At 37.2% G+C, this 16,963-nt stretch overlaps 2 protein-coding genes across 2 annotated transcripts in view; both read left to right on the forward strand.

The window, feature by feature from the left end:
• The window catches only part of Ddx56 (putative ATP-dependent RNA helicase DDX56), a 30,664-nt gene extending 26,661 nt beyond the window's left edge, over positions 1-4,003 (forward strand). Inside the window, exons 9-11 of the mRNA XM_083143287.1 lie at positions 58-199; positions 1,836-2,054; positions 3,884-4,003. Coding sequence (XP_082999413.1) covers positions 58-199; positions 1,836-2,054; positions 3,884-3,943 — 421 coding nt within the window. The 3' untranslated portion in view covers positions 3,944-4,003. The remainder of the gene's footprint in view (positions 1-57; positions 200-1,835; positions 2,055-3,883) is intronic.
• Positions 4,004-15,343: 11,340 nt separating this feature from the next.
• On the forward strand, positions 15,344-16,672 carry LOC146004455 (glutamate receptor ionotropic, delta-1-like). The gene has a single exon (XM_083143310.1). The coding sequence runs from the start codon at positions 15,344-15,346 to the stop codon at positions 16,670-16,672; it is 1,329 nt and encodes a 442-aa protein (XP_082999436.1).
• The last annotated feature ends 291 nt before the right edge of the window (positions 16,673-16,963 follow it).

Here is a 16,963-nt window from a genome sequence, read left to right on the forward strand (position 1 = left end):
CCTCTCTCAAAAAAGGAAATTCTGACTTACTCAATGTTTTATTTCAAATTTCCATAGGAAGTACGAGTTCAGATTATCTGAAGTGGAAGGGTTCCGGTACAGAGCCACCGATGCTTGGAGATCTGTAACGAAAATTGCAATTAAAGAAGCAAGAGTGAAGGAGATAAAGCGAGAAATTCTGAATAGCGAGAAGTTGAAGGTTGGTTCAGTACCTTTTTATCTTTACTTTTTTATTTTCGTATCCTTATTGTGACATTATACGCGAGAACCACAATTTATGGTATATTTTGCTTTACTACTAATGCATGTTAACTTAAAATGCATGGCCATGAAAATATGCAGCTGGGCAGAATTATGCTGGTGCCACATATGGGAAAAGCAAAGTGAGAGCGGGAGAAAAGTCGCTGGTTCCCGCCCAGTGTGTGGCAGCATCAACCGGGCTGCATTGCGTAGTTTGAGCATTAGACACCTCTCTCCGGGCACTTTCCGTAAGTAGGTGCTGCCGCATGGTGGCAATGGGCGAAACACATCAAGAATAACGAAAAGATTGTGTAGGGAAAGTATCAGCAGTAACGTGCAAGTATCAGGTGCTGTAGTCCGCCATGACTTGCTTTTGTGTGAATGCCCTGACCTTTCGAGCAAATCCTGTTAGTTTGAATCACATGGATTACAAGGACCAATTCTACGACGAGATCTTTCATTCTCTTAAACCTCTGAACACACGGGGTTGTGCTCTGATGCGGCAACTGCACGAACTTCTGCCATCCGCCTAATTTCATGACTGTGCGTTTAGTGTGAAAAGCTCAAGTAGACTTTGACGAAAGTAACAGATTTTGATTGGTAATGAGAGCTTTTTTTTTTTAATTTTTAAAGATGAAAGTGCACAGGAGTTGTGGAGGTAAGGCCCCACATACTCTCAATCTCAGTTATATTTAAGGTTCTTCTGTATCTTTTAGTGATGCCAAGGCAGCTTTAGAATGATATTCCAATGCCAAAACCACAAATGTGGAAATTCTGGCTTTTTCACCCAGTGCAGTTTCTGATCTTTTTTGTTGACAGTCCTGTGTTATCATTTTATGATCTAATAAAAATTCATAAGTAGGTACACATTTTGTGGATGACAATATTTATCCAAATGTAAAACGTAGTTTTCCCCAGGAAATTTAATATTAAAATCCTTCTATCTCAAAGTAATATTTAGCACTTGAGTAGATTATGATTTAACATGATATGAACAGAACACCACTGGTACAGAAACAGTTTTCACATATTTGTCAAAAGGAATAATAATTTACTCTGATAAGCTTACTTTTCATTTTTCCACCCAAATTTTCTTCTTTCCCTTCTTTGTGGGGATAAATGAAAAGTAAGCTTATCAGAGTAAATTACCTATCTCCGCATAACCGCCAAACAGGTATCTTTAGATACAATGGAATAAAGTTAATTAATTCAGGTACTCACGTTTTCCGCGAAGCAAAAAAAGGAAATAAAAATAGTTGCAAGCAACGACACAACTAATTCCAATGTGGATGGTGGCAGTGGGTACTGAAATTAATAGAAAATAACTTAAAGCAGTTTCACGGAAAACGTGAGTACCTGAATTATCTATTGTCACGTCTCTCATTCCCATAGTATGAAAAGTTATGAGAAAAAAGTGCTTCGAAAGTGGGTTTTCTCCTTTCAGAAAAACAATACAGCACTATTGCGTTAAACATGCAAAAAACTATTAGTTGGGAATTGGTTCAATTGAAACCTTTGCCCAGAAGTCTAATGTTAAGGGACTGGGTATGAGTGAATTCATACATGTGCCACTGCTTCTTTGATTTTTATTGCAGGGCTACTTTGAGGACAATCCAAAAGATCTTAATGTGCTTCGGCATGACAAGAAATTGAGCACAGTCGCTGTGCAGCCTCATCTTGCAGACATTCCAGACTACATTGTTCCTGAATCCCTGAAAGGTATTGCTGTGCCTCAGAGGAAGAGGAGGAAGTTGATGAAAGACTACAGGAAGTCTACAGTACGACCTGAACTTACTGCTCAGGCAAAATATCAGGTATGTATCTCTTTCTTTGAATGAAAATGTTTTGTCCAACTGATGTTGCATTTGACGATGTCTTTGCTGTGCCTTTTTACAGTACAAAATTTAGCCATTATATTTCTAACAATATTATGTCATTTTAATTAATATCATTCTGCACGGTGACTGTAAGGTCTAAGATGCCAGGCTTTGGGCCCAGGTTCCAGGATGCACACTGGTTCCAGTCTCTTGGGGGGCTTAGCAACTTTCCTCCTGGGATTTTGGCCTATGTGTAGGACCAGTGGCCACCCAGCATCGTGAGGAAACCTGGGACCTATGAATGAGAGTGTAAGCATGGAAGCATACAACCTTTGTCAGAAAAGTTCCAGAACTGAGCTCGTAAAAAATGATTTATTCATCTTACCAACTATTGGTCCTAGGTCTTGTCAAAATAGTCCCCTCGGCTATATATGCACGCCACCGTATCTGGAGGTCATGGAAGCAAGCAGGGAAAGCTTCATCCGGGATGCTTCTCAGCTCATCTGTTACTTCTTACACAAGTGGCACCCAACCACCTGACAACGTTGAAAGTCCGTAAGTTCCTCAGACTGTCCCATACTGCTGTCTCACGCTGTCCGCGTGTTCCACATGGTAGATGGCAGTACTGTGTCACCCTCTATGATAAACCCACATTTTGCGGCGTGTTCGGATACTTTTGATCAAATAGAATATCTTGTCCTTGTACGCTTAGCAATGTTGGCTGTTATTGTTGGTCAAGAAAATTTCTGCCCTCAATGAATTGCTTCTTCACTGATTATTGAAACAAAAATATAGATGTAGTTAGTTCATGGCTTTTCATCATTTTCTGTTTCAACGGGATAAAAGATAGAAGTTTGTGAAAACATTTCATTTGTGGAATTTTTCTTTTTCCACCTAGATGTGAAGAAACCAAAAATATTAATAGAAAATAGTAATGGCAGATTTATCCAATTCAGGCATAGTGGATTTCAAATAATTTTAACGATCTGATATATTCATAAATTATATGTAATGTAGTGTAAAATTCTGCCATTCTGTTATTACTTTTATGAATATAAACATGTAATTTGTGTCTTTGTTGTGTGTAAAGAAATTGTCTATATTTGCTGTTTCATTTTCTAAGGAAAAACTGGCACAGTGGTAGCACATGGTGGTTCAGATTCCACTTTAAACTGTAGGTCCAGTCCCGATTAGCCTTACTGTGCATAAAGTGGACTTAAAACACCAAATCAATCAAGGCAAAACTCATGGCAGTCACCTGGTTATCAAATAAACCATTCAAGTTATTTGAGGAAGATTAGCATTTTTATATTGGATCAGTAGAATATTGGTTATTTGTAAGTTCTATATGGATACTCAAAAATTCAATTCAAATAGGAAATTAATAGATTCTTTGTCAGCCGTGAAACCAGGGATACTTATAGTCAAACAACTCCCTGCAGAATATTGAAAGTGGATGTTTCTATAGATAGTTAAACATTCAGGAGCAAATATATTATCAATAAGAAAACCTTTTAGTGAGAAAAGTGCTGGACAGATTTTGTAGTAGTTTCTAAAATGACAATAATTGAACACCCTGGTGCAACATGCCTTTGATGGCCAAGCCCTGTCAAGCGGTTTTTGATTGGGCAGCAAGTGGGTCAATACATCGAGTTCCATTGCAACTGTTTTCCCTTTTTAAAGACCAGCATTACCCTCCAAATGGGAATCAAACCTAGGATCACTTGCACCAAAGGTCAGAGCTCTATTATGCTCTTAAACCCCTCCTACTAACTGCATCTACTGCAAGAAATTAATCTTATTTCATTGTTTTCATTATCTTTCAGAAACTAAAGAATGACCCGCTCATGAGCATGGAATTCACTGGTTTCAAAAAGAAGAAATGAAACTTATGTATGTATACTTGCCATTTATATTGGTGTAAATAAAATTTAATTTTGATTTTATTTTGTATGTTCAATAATAATCCTACAATTTTAAAAATATGTTGTAGATATTTGTGAAAAGTTAATGTTGTACACACAGTTAAACTTCGTAAGTAGGGGCTGAGACAGATGCTTGAAAATTGTAAAAATTCGAAGTAGTTCAGTACCTTTTAATGAATAAGTTTTTCATTGGAGCTGTATCACATCAATCAACCGAAGTTTTGCCTTAAAATATTCATATTTGTACCTGAGACAATCATTTAATTGAAGATTTCATTTCTTCCCACGATGTTGTAGTAGAATTAATGAAAATTGTGGATTTTGCATAGCTTTCAGGATATTTAGACTCCATGAAAGAGCCATGTGCCATTTTTGCTAACTCTGCAAGACACTTGGACTGCAGAGAAGATATCGACTGATATTGGTAATTAGTTTAAACCAATGCTTCCTTTACTAATACATAGAGCCACATATTTATGGTGAATAAAAGATCAGGATTTCAGTACAAAAACTGGGTACATTTCAGGATCAAGAGCCATATATAAAATGGCATTTCAGTGTGAACATGGTAATATAACCCTGAATTTGATATAAAAATGATACTTATTATTACACAAAATAAACATAATACTCTGACAACTACATAAATGTGTATTAAGTTTATTCCTGTTTCTCAAATATTTACAGCAGAATTAATCCATCTTCCTTGATTTACATAACTCGCAGAATAATTCATACTTCAGAAAGTGTTGTGTCGGTAAATAAACTATAAATTTCATGTTTAAGAGTTTATTTCACATTTTGCAGTTCATTTCGTGACAAAACATGGTAGGAAAATGTACCTCACACCTTTCAAAAACACAAAAAAGGATCAAAAATGAAATACACATGCTTCTACCAATACATCAGCATGAATATCAGCTCAGCCCTAAGTGTAAGTTTTTCAGTAACTTTATAATGCAGGAAAATATATAAAGAAGGCAAACGTTAAATCTGGTTTCCACTACAACACATTTAACTATATATATATATATATATCTTGTGTTACGTGAAATTTTGTATTTCCGCATTGCACAATTTAATGCTTATATCCTATTAATTTTGAATACTCCCTGTCTTCATTCACTAATGGTATGGCATCTTGAGCAGAGATGGTACCATGTCACTGCTTTGTTTGTTCCCGGGCAATGGTAGTTGCACTTTCTCCCGTTTGGCGGCACTGATGTGTGTAACCTGGTTTTCGTCATCTGTTATGCTTTATGCTTCCTGTTGACAGGTGGCGGTGGTGGGTGGGGGCTGGGCCATGCTGACCCAACTGGCTCTGTCATAGAAAGCACTGTCAAAGAAACCCATGCTATCATCCAACAGAAACCAGCACTGAACCTGGACAATGGACAGGCACCCCATCCTCCAAAAAATCCCAGACCAGAAATAGAAAAAGATGCGGTGCACATACTCGACCCCCTCCAGCTACAAGGAGAACAAGAACTGCACCACTACCCGGCAGCACCACTTGACAACGGGAAGCAGAAAGCACAGCAGACAATGCAAACCAGGATAGACACGCTAGCGCCACCAAATGGGAGAAAGTGCAACTACCACCACCTGGGAACAAACAAAGCAGTGACGTGGTACCATCTCCGCTCCACTGGCAGAATGAAGACAAGAGTCTTTGAAATTAATAGGATATAACCATTAAATTCTGCAACGTGGAAATACAAAATTTTATGAAAGTAATATATGTTTTTTCTTTAGATAAATCTCAGTTCCATCACTAAATATATACCAAGCCAGGACCATATAATTTTATGTAACAAGACAACCAGCAAACATAATATTTGCATACTATTTATTATCTTTTACGTTGGCTGTACATGAGCCACTCATCTACAAAAAAACTTGCACATATGTTTGAAGGCTAGAAAATATCGTCCGTTGTTAGGAAAACTCACGTTTTGGCTAGAGAATGTAAAAATTGCATGAAAGAGTACGTATTCAACCTGCTCCCCCCTCCACACACATTCTGAGACTGACAATTACTAATGACATACTTTGTCACATGTAGCAATATAAACATGTATATTATCTGAGCCATAGTATGTTTTAAAAGTTAAAAACAAAACTGCTATACCAAGACAAATCTTAAGGGTTAGGTGAGATACAGAAAATTACACGGCGGAAAATTGTTGCGGACATGACTGCATTTGTGGAAGAGGGTGAATGCAATTATGACAGTCTCTCACACCCTGGCCATGGGGTATGCTTTGGGCTCCTGGTACGGGACGCACACAATTTAGTGTCTCCTGGGGACAGCGTAACAACTTTTCTCCTGAGATTTCGGCCTGTGTGTGGGACCAGTGGCCACCTGCCATCATGAGGAAATTGGGGAGCTACGAATGAGTACTGTAACCCAGTCACGGAAAGCTACAACGATGACTGGGGGTTCGTCATGCTGACCACACGTCACCCCTTAACTGGTTGGATGATCTCGCACCTCGGGTGAGTGAGTGAGTAGAATCAGGTGGAAGTGAGGCTGGCAGTCGGTAGGTAGGTCGGTCCGGGCCCTCAATGGGCTGTTGTGCCACTGGTTACTATTATTATTAATTATGCTAAAAATGAAACTTCAATGAGCACATTACACATACTACTAAAAGAACCATGCGTCTCCTTGGTCTTAATTCAAAACTTCATCCATTAGCATATTTTTCAAATCCTTGATCTTCTCCATTCTTGAATACTGCTCCCCCAGTTGGACTATGGCTTCTGAAACTAATCTATCCAGGATTGATTCTGTCCTCATCTTTTTCCTTGCCATAGAATATCTTGTCTCAGACATCTCTATAAATCAGATATGTCCATTTTGAATATCCAGTCACCACACACTCGTCACGAACTAGCAGACATGAAATTTTTGCATAAAATCATCAATGGCAAAATTAAAACCTAATTCTTGGTCAACCGATTTCATCTACGAGTACCTGCATGCAGGGGTGCCCATCCCCACCCCCACACCCCAAAAAGGGTAGACCCCCATTTATGCCGAAGTAATTACTCAAATTATTTTTGTCAGACAAAATTTGTGGAAAAATATAATACCAGATTTGCAACCACGAATTTTTGTTTGGGGGGGGGGGGGTAAGTACCAGGATAAACGTACCAACAACAACAATAATAATAATGGCTCTATTATTATTATTACTACCACCAGTAGTAGTAGTACTATCAAAGACGTTACTATCCTCATAAATTACGTAAGAAGGGGGTAGAAGTCTGTGCTGAAGCATTTGTTTGGAACAAACTATTTGAAATATTTTTTCACCACTGCAATTTCACATTACCTAATAATGGAAATCAAACACATAAACTGTATTTTTGAATGGCAGAAAATGAATGATAAATGCATTCCGAAGATAGAGCGACATAAAATAGAAAATACATATGCAACAAGCTAACACTAAATTGTGTACGTATTCAAAGTTTATTCAATACAAATATACAACACATATTATTTGAATACATTACACCACAGAAAACATGCAGAATGCGAGCGAAGCAAGTAAGAAAATCTTACGAAATGTATTTTTATTTGCATAAAATTTGAAATCTAAGGGGTAATTAATTGCTCCTCTGTGCCCCCTGCAGGTGCCCATCAATGAATGTTTGTCCCCCCCTTGCTACCCTTGAATTGACTTCCGTCGAAGGTTCGGGGATTGCATTGACCCCTGCCCCCCCCCCCCCTGTGGTTGCGTCACTGTATAATACAGACATATTTAAGCAATTGTATAATACAGACATATTTAAGCAATATATGTTTACTTTAGACACTTTAGGCTCACTGCCATTGTTAGTCAACCTTATTCTGCACAGTTTGTCTGCTCCACTAACCTTGTAATGCGAATACCACGCTCCCTCCCAAAACCGATTCTATAGGCATAAGAGGTGGTGTTTCACTTCAACCCTATCGCCACAATCACCCACAGGTAGGTAGAAAAACTATACATAATAAACAAAACTACAAGTCAATCAAACAATACGATCCCCCCCCCCCCCATTTTTGTGTAAACATATATAGAATTGGTATAAAATTTTGTCCTCCCCAAAAATCCCATAACGTATGCGCATCATGAAACCCCTTTGTGGGCACCCCTGCCTGCACAGCCAACCCACAAAGTAAAGCTCTTTCACATTCCCGCTACAAGGCTCTCTCTTCTACAGCGGTCTCTTTACTATAGGTTACTAGACCTCGGATTTTTAGGTTGTAAAAAGTGTGCTTTTAGATTCCTAAAATAGGTTCTAAAAATCTTAAATTAGGCTAAAAAATCCAGAAATAGGTTTCAAATACATAACTTAAGATGGTAAAAAATTCACAGGAATCGTAAGAAATTTTAATAGGTACAACCAAATATTAATTTTCTAACCAAATTATTTCTTTACATCATTTTCAAAACTAGCCACAAATTATTGTAATGCTGCAAACCACATTTTCCGCTACAATCTCAGATGTAATATTAATACACAAGAGTTGGATATCCTCCCTAACTAAAATTCCCACGATAATCTAAGATTTAACGATGATATTCAATAGTCTGATATTGCCCCCCTCCCCCAGTGTTAAATCCTCAATCCCCCACCAGAATTCACGTGTCGATTTAAGACCCAATGTGTAAGAGTTGGATATCGCCACTTCCTTAATAATAATATTATCTGTTACAATTTCCGTGGCAGTCTAGAATTTGCTATTTATGTATTATACAAGATGTGGCTATTAATATCCAGGACTGACGTCACAGCACGAAACCGATCACTCACCCGAGAGGCGCGCTGCTGGTATCCAGTAGGTGATACATCTGCACATGCACCCCGAAGCGCGCGCCAGTTGGAGACAAGAGCTTGGCTGGGAAAGATGCGTCGAAACGTATCTGGTGAAGTGTTGTTGTCGAAGTGGTAAAGTGGTGTTGTGGAAGTGCAGAAATGGAGCAAAGTGTGAACATCTTGGTTTTTCGCCAAGCATGAAGTCGTAGAGCTGCATCATCCGCCATACTCTCCTGACTTGGCCCCTGCACTTCTTTTTGTTCCCAAAACTCAAAACTGTGCTGAAAGGAACATGGTTTGTGGATGTTGAAGCACGTGACGTCGACATTGAAGAGCCTTCCGAAAGAGGACTTTAAAAGTTGTTTCCGCAACTTATACAGCCGAGCACAGAAGTGTATTACGGCAGGTGGGGATTTCTTCGAAACATATTAAAAGGGTAAGTTTTTCACATCATCTGTTCTGTTGTTATTAGAGCAGTCCTGGAAATTAATAGCCACACCTTGTATAATGGATAGTTAATAACGTAATTCAACTTGTGTCAAATGCTGTACTGTTTCACATCACACTTCCATCACAAAAAATCGTCCCCCCCCCCCAAAAAAAAGTTGCTTGGACATAACGTGAGTTCACAAACCCACCTGTGGGCATCGCTACCTCTAAATACTTGATTTTCCTCATCTAATGGATTAAGTATGGTGTACCTAAGGTGTAAACATCTTTACATTTATTTTGGAAATAATATATAAATGTTGAATTTTATAATACATTAACCCTGATGCACACGCGCCGGGTGGAATCCACCCCAGACAGTCTCGTGTGCTTACATTACACATTTCCAAAACACTGATTTTTTAGTTTTTGTTATTTGTTTTAGCTAATTATTATGTTTTTTTTATGAACTGTAGTCTAGATGGTGTTTTAAGTTGCATATTGAAAAAAACCTCCAAAAATGGATAATTTGGGTAGTGAACAAGCGAAGATTCTGTCTATGTTGGATGAGTGTGGAAGTGATAATGAATCAATTGTCGGCGAAGATAGTGATGCAGAACAAGATAGTTTACACGAAAGTGAACATGATACAGAAACTGAACAAGACTGTGAGAGTGGTAAAAGTGAAGAAAATGACAGCAAACTACCATTGGCTCACATACTCAACACTTATATAGGGAAAGATAAAACTACTGTATGGAAGAACATAGGGAAAAGAGAGCTTCCGGTAGCTGTGAAGTCTGCCCACGAAGCAAGGACCGGAAAACTCAGTCATCGTACTGTACCTGTAACAAGCTTATGTGCAAAGAGCACACCTTCATCTACTGCGAAGAATGCCGTCCAGAATAAATTTGAACATTCACTCACAAAAACCTTTGCCAGTAGCTAAGTAACATGTTGTAAATTTGATTTAAATTTTATAATTTTTTATAAATGTATCTGTTTAAATAATACTCTTGTTCAGATTTTATGAAAAATTCAAAAAAGCACTCTAAAATTTTTGTTGGTTTGGGAAAAAGTTTTTATGAAATCATAAACAGCTGGCTAATTGACCAATACTCGATGGTGATTTACTAATAAATTTGTATAATAAACCTATGTCTAAAATACCTTCAGTTGTTTCATTGCCCTGTGTTGTAACCACATGAAAGTAAAAAACTATTATTTTTTGGGTACAGTTAATATTTTTAGGTTTTTTTTAAAGATACTTTAAAATACAGAAGAAAAATGTAACTGTCTAATTAACAATTATTCAAACCACTATACAGTTGTTTTATATAGCTAAAATATGTTTAACTATTATGGAAAAGACTAATAGGTAACAAAAAAAAAAAAAAAAATTTTTTTACTCATACATTTGTAAAAAACTGCAATATGAGGTGTGGGGTGGAAAACACCCCATGCGTGTGGTTGTGTCACAAATATTCACGCGTGTTCATAAGGGTTAAGGAAAAAATCCCCCCAAAAAATTTTGATGGCACAATATGCACCACAATCTCCCCCCCCCCCCCATGTGGGCACCCCTGCAAAAACACAAAATTTCTAAAAGTAACTTAATTTTGTTACCTGTTACTCGAAAAGTTACTCAAAAAAGTAGTAGTTACTTCCAAGGCAAACTTGTTGTTGACTCACAGACGTGAGATGCATATTAGCAGTTGACTCTCATTACTTCAAACCTAATGACCACAATCTCCCCCCCCCCCCATGTGGGCACCCCTGCAAAAACACAAAATTTCTAAACGTAATATAATTTTGTTACCTGTTACTCGAAAAGTTACTCAAAAAAGTAGTTGTTACTTCCAAGGCAAACTTGTTGTTGACTCACACAGATGTGAGATGCATATTAGCAGTTGACTCTCATTACTTCAAACCTAATGACCTTATAATGAAAGGAGAATGGGGGACACTACCTCGAATTGTAACAACACGTTCAACAAACATCATCTACGTTGAGAATTAGATAAACATCCAATATGATTATTGATTAATGTATTGATTTCCCTTAACTGCTTTTCTCATCTACCACAAATTAACCTGTTCTTGTGTACTATATACGTGTGTGTGTGTGTGTGTGTGTAATTTTCTGTACAGAAGGGCTATCAATCTATCAGTTTTGTTTCAATAGATCTTCCTCACACTCCATACAATTAATCATTCCCTCCTGCCCAAACACTGTAATGCAATGACAAACAACGTGATAGAATATCTTTACTAATCAAATAAACACCTGGAAACATTTTTCAGCTAGATAAACACTTACTGATCTTCAGGTAGTGTATGTGTAAAACTACATGCAGTTACAAAATGTGTATCTTGAAGTAATGTGACAGCCACATTATGCCATTGGGGAGGTCCATGGTAGTGTATTTTACCTTATTATTTATGCACAATGTGTCACCATACTACACCAAAGAATCTTGCACAGCATGTAGTGGACATACATCTAAATGAACAACTTTTCATAAGGCTTGGCCAGACCTTTGGCCTAAGCCAGGGAAGCAATTTTCAAAATTTGCTCTTACGTGAACCTTCATATGGTTTGTTTTCGCTGCAGTCTACATATTTGCAGTAGTTTTGTGGCTATGCAAATCTTAAATGTAATGCTCAGGGTTGCTACACGTCTGTAAAACAGGGAAATGTCTGAGAATTTTGCAGATGGTTTGGAATTTACGGCATTTTGGAGTCTGCAAGAGAAAAAGTTGCAAAATGAACAAGCAGTTCACTTCCACTTCTGGATTCGTTTCTTGTGATTACACTCCCAAAAAAGATTCAGTTTAGAAACTTGTTTCTTTCGTTCTTATGATTCTCAGTCTTGTGCAAAATGATGGTTCCTTCGAATTTCTGTAATAAATTTTCACTTTTATAATACTAGATATTAGAAAGAATATCAAAGTAAAACTTGCAGTCCAGATATCTGATTGATAACTAAGGTACATTGACAATATGATAATAATTATCGGAAAGGTTGGTGAAGATAGTCTATTATTTTATAGATCTTAGTCTTGTTGGCATTTCCTATAGAATTCCTATACGCAACAAAAATTTCTCCAGATGCTGTGTACTTATAAAAGCAAAGCAGCAGCAGCAGCAAAAAAAAAAAAAAAAAAAAAAAAAAAAAAAAAAAAAAAGCAGCAGCATTTTCTACGACACTATAAATCCAGCAGAAAATGAAAAATTGTGTATGGGTTATGAACTTTTTCTGTTGTTTTTATATTGTAGAGATCTGTCATGTGAAATAATGTACCTCTTGTTACCTTAGCCTGAAGGCTAGATGAACGCGATTGTAGCACAATACATTTAATGCAGATTGTAATTTTACAGTTTACTCTTCGAATTTTCACGTGTTCTTGTGTGTATAGAATGAAATTTGTTAAAAAAAAAAGTTATGAAAGTGAATATTCATAATAATTAATGGATTATACAAGTATATTTAATTGAAAAAAACAAGTTTCAATAGCAAAAATCATGATGATAAACATGTCTGGAAAAATTTCATTTTTGGACTGGAAAACCTGGAAGTGTCGGGGAATTTCATAATCAAAAAATCGTAGCAACCCTCAATGCTCAAAGCCAGCGATTATCAACTTTCACAAGCTCGCAGTCCAGTAAATTCGCTTTTTAAAAGTTGATTCCCAAATCTCAACAATTTTACTTTGAAATAGGTTTCTATTTTTTTTTTTAACTTCACACATTAATAAATATTAAGGTGAACTTTCCAGGTGGTTGCCAGTTTGGGCTCGAAATCACTTCACCCTTCAGTCTCTTGACTCTAGAACGACCAGTCCATCAACCTCCAAATTTTGAGGCGAGAAGCAAGGTTGGTTAGATCATTTGATCCATCACCGCCATCGTCACGAAAGCATTTCCTGTTATTGCCAAAACCCAAATGAAAGGCTATCTCAAGCTCAAGTTGCAAATTACTAACCTCTCGCTGCCCGCCGGTTGAGAAACACAGAAGCAGATGTAATTTTTCAGATTTTGGATTATCATACCTGTTTCTCGAAAGGAGAGGAGATTTTAAAAACTGCTTCACTGGTATTGGCTAAAGGTCCAATAATTAACCTGGTTTGATTTTGATTTGATTTAGTTTATTGTACTTCGCTTTTGTGCCACTGTTGGCTAATTGCGAAGATGGTGCTGATTGATGAAATTGATGAATGGACACAAATGCCCAGGCCAGGATTTGAACCTGGGACCCCTGGCATCGTAGCACTATGTGCTAACCACTCTGCCACAGGGGCTGGCAAGTCTTAACTTGGGTTGACTGGCACAAACAGCTGCCAAGTAGCACTTGCATGTTAGATTTTCTAACAAACTTTATATTGCCTTATATTTGAATGAATAAATACAGTATGTTTCATGCAGAGCACATCTGGATAATTACAGTTGTTTGATGTCTGTAAAATGTGCATATTTTCTAAAATATTACAAAATAAACCAGTAAATGTCACTATTAAAGTGGTTTTTATTCTTGCAGTGACATTTCATCTCAGTCGTCTGAAACTTTGTTTGTCTTCTATCTCGATACACACACACACACACACACACACACACACAACAGGGTGTCTACCAGTTAAGTATGTCAAGAAAAAGTCCAGAAATTATGATTGTGGTCAAGAATTTTTGCTAATTTTTACAGTATAGTGAATTTACATTGTTACATACCTGTACTGGGATTTGATAAAAATTGATTAATTGGATATTAAAATTGTATTGAGTTGTGGTTAAGACTTTTCACTTTGTTTCTTGATAATTAAATTCTTAAACGCATGGAGTTTTGTAAAAATATTAAATTAATATGGCCATTCCCCATCCAGGATGAAGTCTCAAGCATTAATTTTTACATGCATTAATAAAGCAAGTCTAAATCTCTCGTTAAAGTACAGATTCAGTTTTCATCTTAACGAGCCTTGTGGTAGTGGTTATTCATTGAATAGAAATATCTATTTTCTTAATTTCCAACTATACCTAATTAGGGGAGCGATTAAGAAAAAGGGGGGAAAAGGTCAAGAAAAAGTAATTAGTCAAGAATTTTGGATTTGTTATTTTGATAGACACCCTGCACAAGCTTACACTAGTTAGTCACTCTTACACTAATACCAGTGTGTGTCCTCTCCCAGTGGAGAGAAATCTGGATGAAGTGTATGCACAGGAATTAAAAACAATACTTTAATAATAACACTTCCTGTATTATTTTGTAATATCCAACAGTGGTTATGCGGACATCTAAAAAGAACATTTTCTAAAATCATATGATGATTGTATTAAAAACCAAATACAAAAAATAGTCTTCAGAATATATTTTTGAAGAAACCTTAGGAATACAATTACCCATTGAAAAACTTGCATGACAATACTAAATCTATTTGCTCACCTTGGCTAATTGTTAAACTGTGTAATAGAATTTTTTAACTATCTTGCAAAATTAGTTAAAAGTTATTTCATTTTCTGGCAATGACAAAAACATTATACATTTCTCCAAAGAACTATAACAAGTTCAACTAAAATGTTCTTCTCTTTACAGTTTTACAAACTATGGAAAAAGGTGTGAAATGCCTATCCTTTGTGGCATGTTTCTTCCTGTGTTCATCAGCTAAATTGCTTCAGCTGGATTATAAGTTATCTGGAGTAATATCTGTTGTTCTAGAGACAGCTTACAGTGATTTGTACAGCATTTGTTTAATTGGTGACACTAGTGATTTAGCTGTTGTGGTGGCAAGTACAGCATTCAAATTATTTAGCTCCAATGTTACTTATGTTGACGATTTTGCAACAAGCGACAACATTTTCCCACTGCTCAGTGATTCTAAAATGTGTAAGGAGTATCTTTATGCATTTTCAAATATAAGCAGTTTCTTATTGTTGCATGATATGCTCATGTTGCTTCCTGCAAGTTCTAAATATGTTATTCTTGTTGAGCAGTTTGACGAAAATGAAATGTTACAACTTTCTATGATTTCCTCAGATTTCATTATCACTATTTATTTCATACAAGTTGACAGATATGAGGTGATATACTCCAATAATTGGCCATCGTCTCAGATGTCAGACGTATTTAAAATGCCACCGTTGTTGGACACTGCAAAGCTAAAGTTCAATAACAAATCCCTTGTTGTAAGTTCTTTTCACTGTCCTCCGTACGTTCTGGAAGATAAAGTTGGAGATGACGTTACTTACGATGGCATTGAAATACGGATTCTTAAAGAAGTTGCCTCACGTTTGGGTGTACGATGGGTAGTGTCGGAACCAGCAGACGGTTTTATGTGGGGTTTTAAAACCAGCAACGGAAGTTTTACAGGAATCCTTGGAGATCTCTCCTACAAGAGGGCAGACGTAGGTTTTTGCTCGCTATGGTTAGTGCATGACAACTTCGTCACTTTCGATATGTCGAGGCCTTGGACAAGCCAGTGCCTCTCGTTCCTGGCCCCTAAACCGCACCCGGTTCCAAATGCTGATATACTGTACACATCTGTGGACAGAACAACATGGTTGTGCTTAGCATTATGCATCGTAGCCCTCTCCATTATCACCGTTGTCTTTGGCCACTTGGAAGCAAGATGTGTTCCGGAGAACTTCGCAAAGAAGTTCAATTTTTCATATGCCTTCTTTGAGTTGATTCGACCAATTACGTTAGTGAGCCCATCTTCACGCATCTCTTCTGAATCTGTACGACATCTTGTAACTTCGTGGTACTTTACTTGCGTTCTAATAACAACAGCATACTCTACTGGATATAGTGCCTACTTGACAGCACCAGAATTTTCCCCCACTATAGACGATCTTGATGATCTACTCTCCTCTGGTAGTTATTGGGGAGAACGTTTCTCTTACAGCCTCAATTTCTTTAGCGAATCAGACAACAACAAACTGACGGAGTTTTCAAAAAGATTTCGGAAAGAGGAAAGTCCTCAGGATAGAAGCGAGAGGTTACGCCAGGGCAAATATGCTGTGTTTGTGAAAGTTCTTAGCAATCGCTACGTGACCGAAACCGAAAACATGGACAATTACGGAAAGAAGACTCTGCTTCTCATGAAAGAGTGCATAGCCAACTTCTACGTGTCGTTAGGTCTTCAGAGACATTCGCCGTACAAGCACCACTTTGACACTGTTATCGGTAGGCTCATAAATTCTGGAATCATCGGTTACTGGGAGAAGGACATAATCGCAAAACTGGATTACCACTACATGGAAAACTTCTTCAGGATCGATACATCGGCTGGAAACATGCCCGTTACATTGAAACTCTATCATATTCAAGGAGGTTTTATTTTATTGTTCATAGGCTCCGTCATTGCACTTGTTGTGCTTCTACTTGAATTGCTGATTGTTTACTTGGATAACTCCACAAAATGTATTGGAAAACATGTCCAGTATCCTTTCGTACTTTGAACAACTATAAAATTAATCAAGCATTTCCTTGGGGGGAATTTTGCTTGTTACTTCAGTTGTACACAAATGCTCAATTTTTTATTCACCTTCATTCCTAACCTACTGTCATGGAAATTGAATGTGTAGAGGGGAAATGTGCAAAATAGCCCCAAAACAGAAAAATGAAGAAAGAAACATGCGGTGTCTTTTAAATACCTAACATTATGTAAATGAACAATTACAAGACTACAGAACAGACAGAAAAATAACAATGCCATACGAAAAAAAAACTTTAGGTGGAAGTACTTTATC

This window comes from Lepisma saccharinum, chromosome 21 (assembly GCF_977018435.1).
Source record: "Lepisma saccharinum chromosome 21, izLepSacc3.1, whole genome shotgun sequence".
NCBI classification, from domain to species: Eukaryota; Metazoa; Arthropoda; class Insecta; order Zygentoma; family Lepismatidae; genus Lepisma; species Lepisma saccharinum.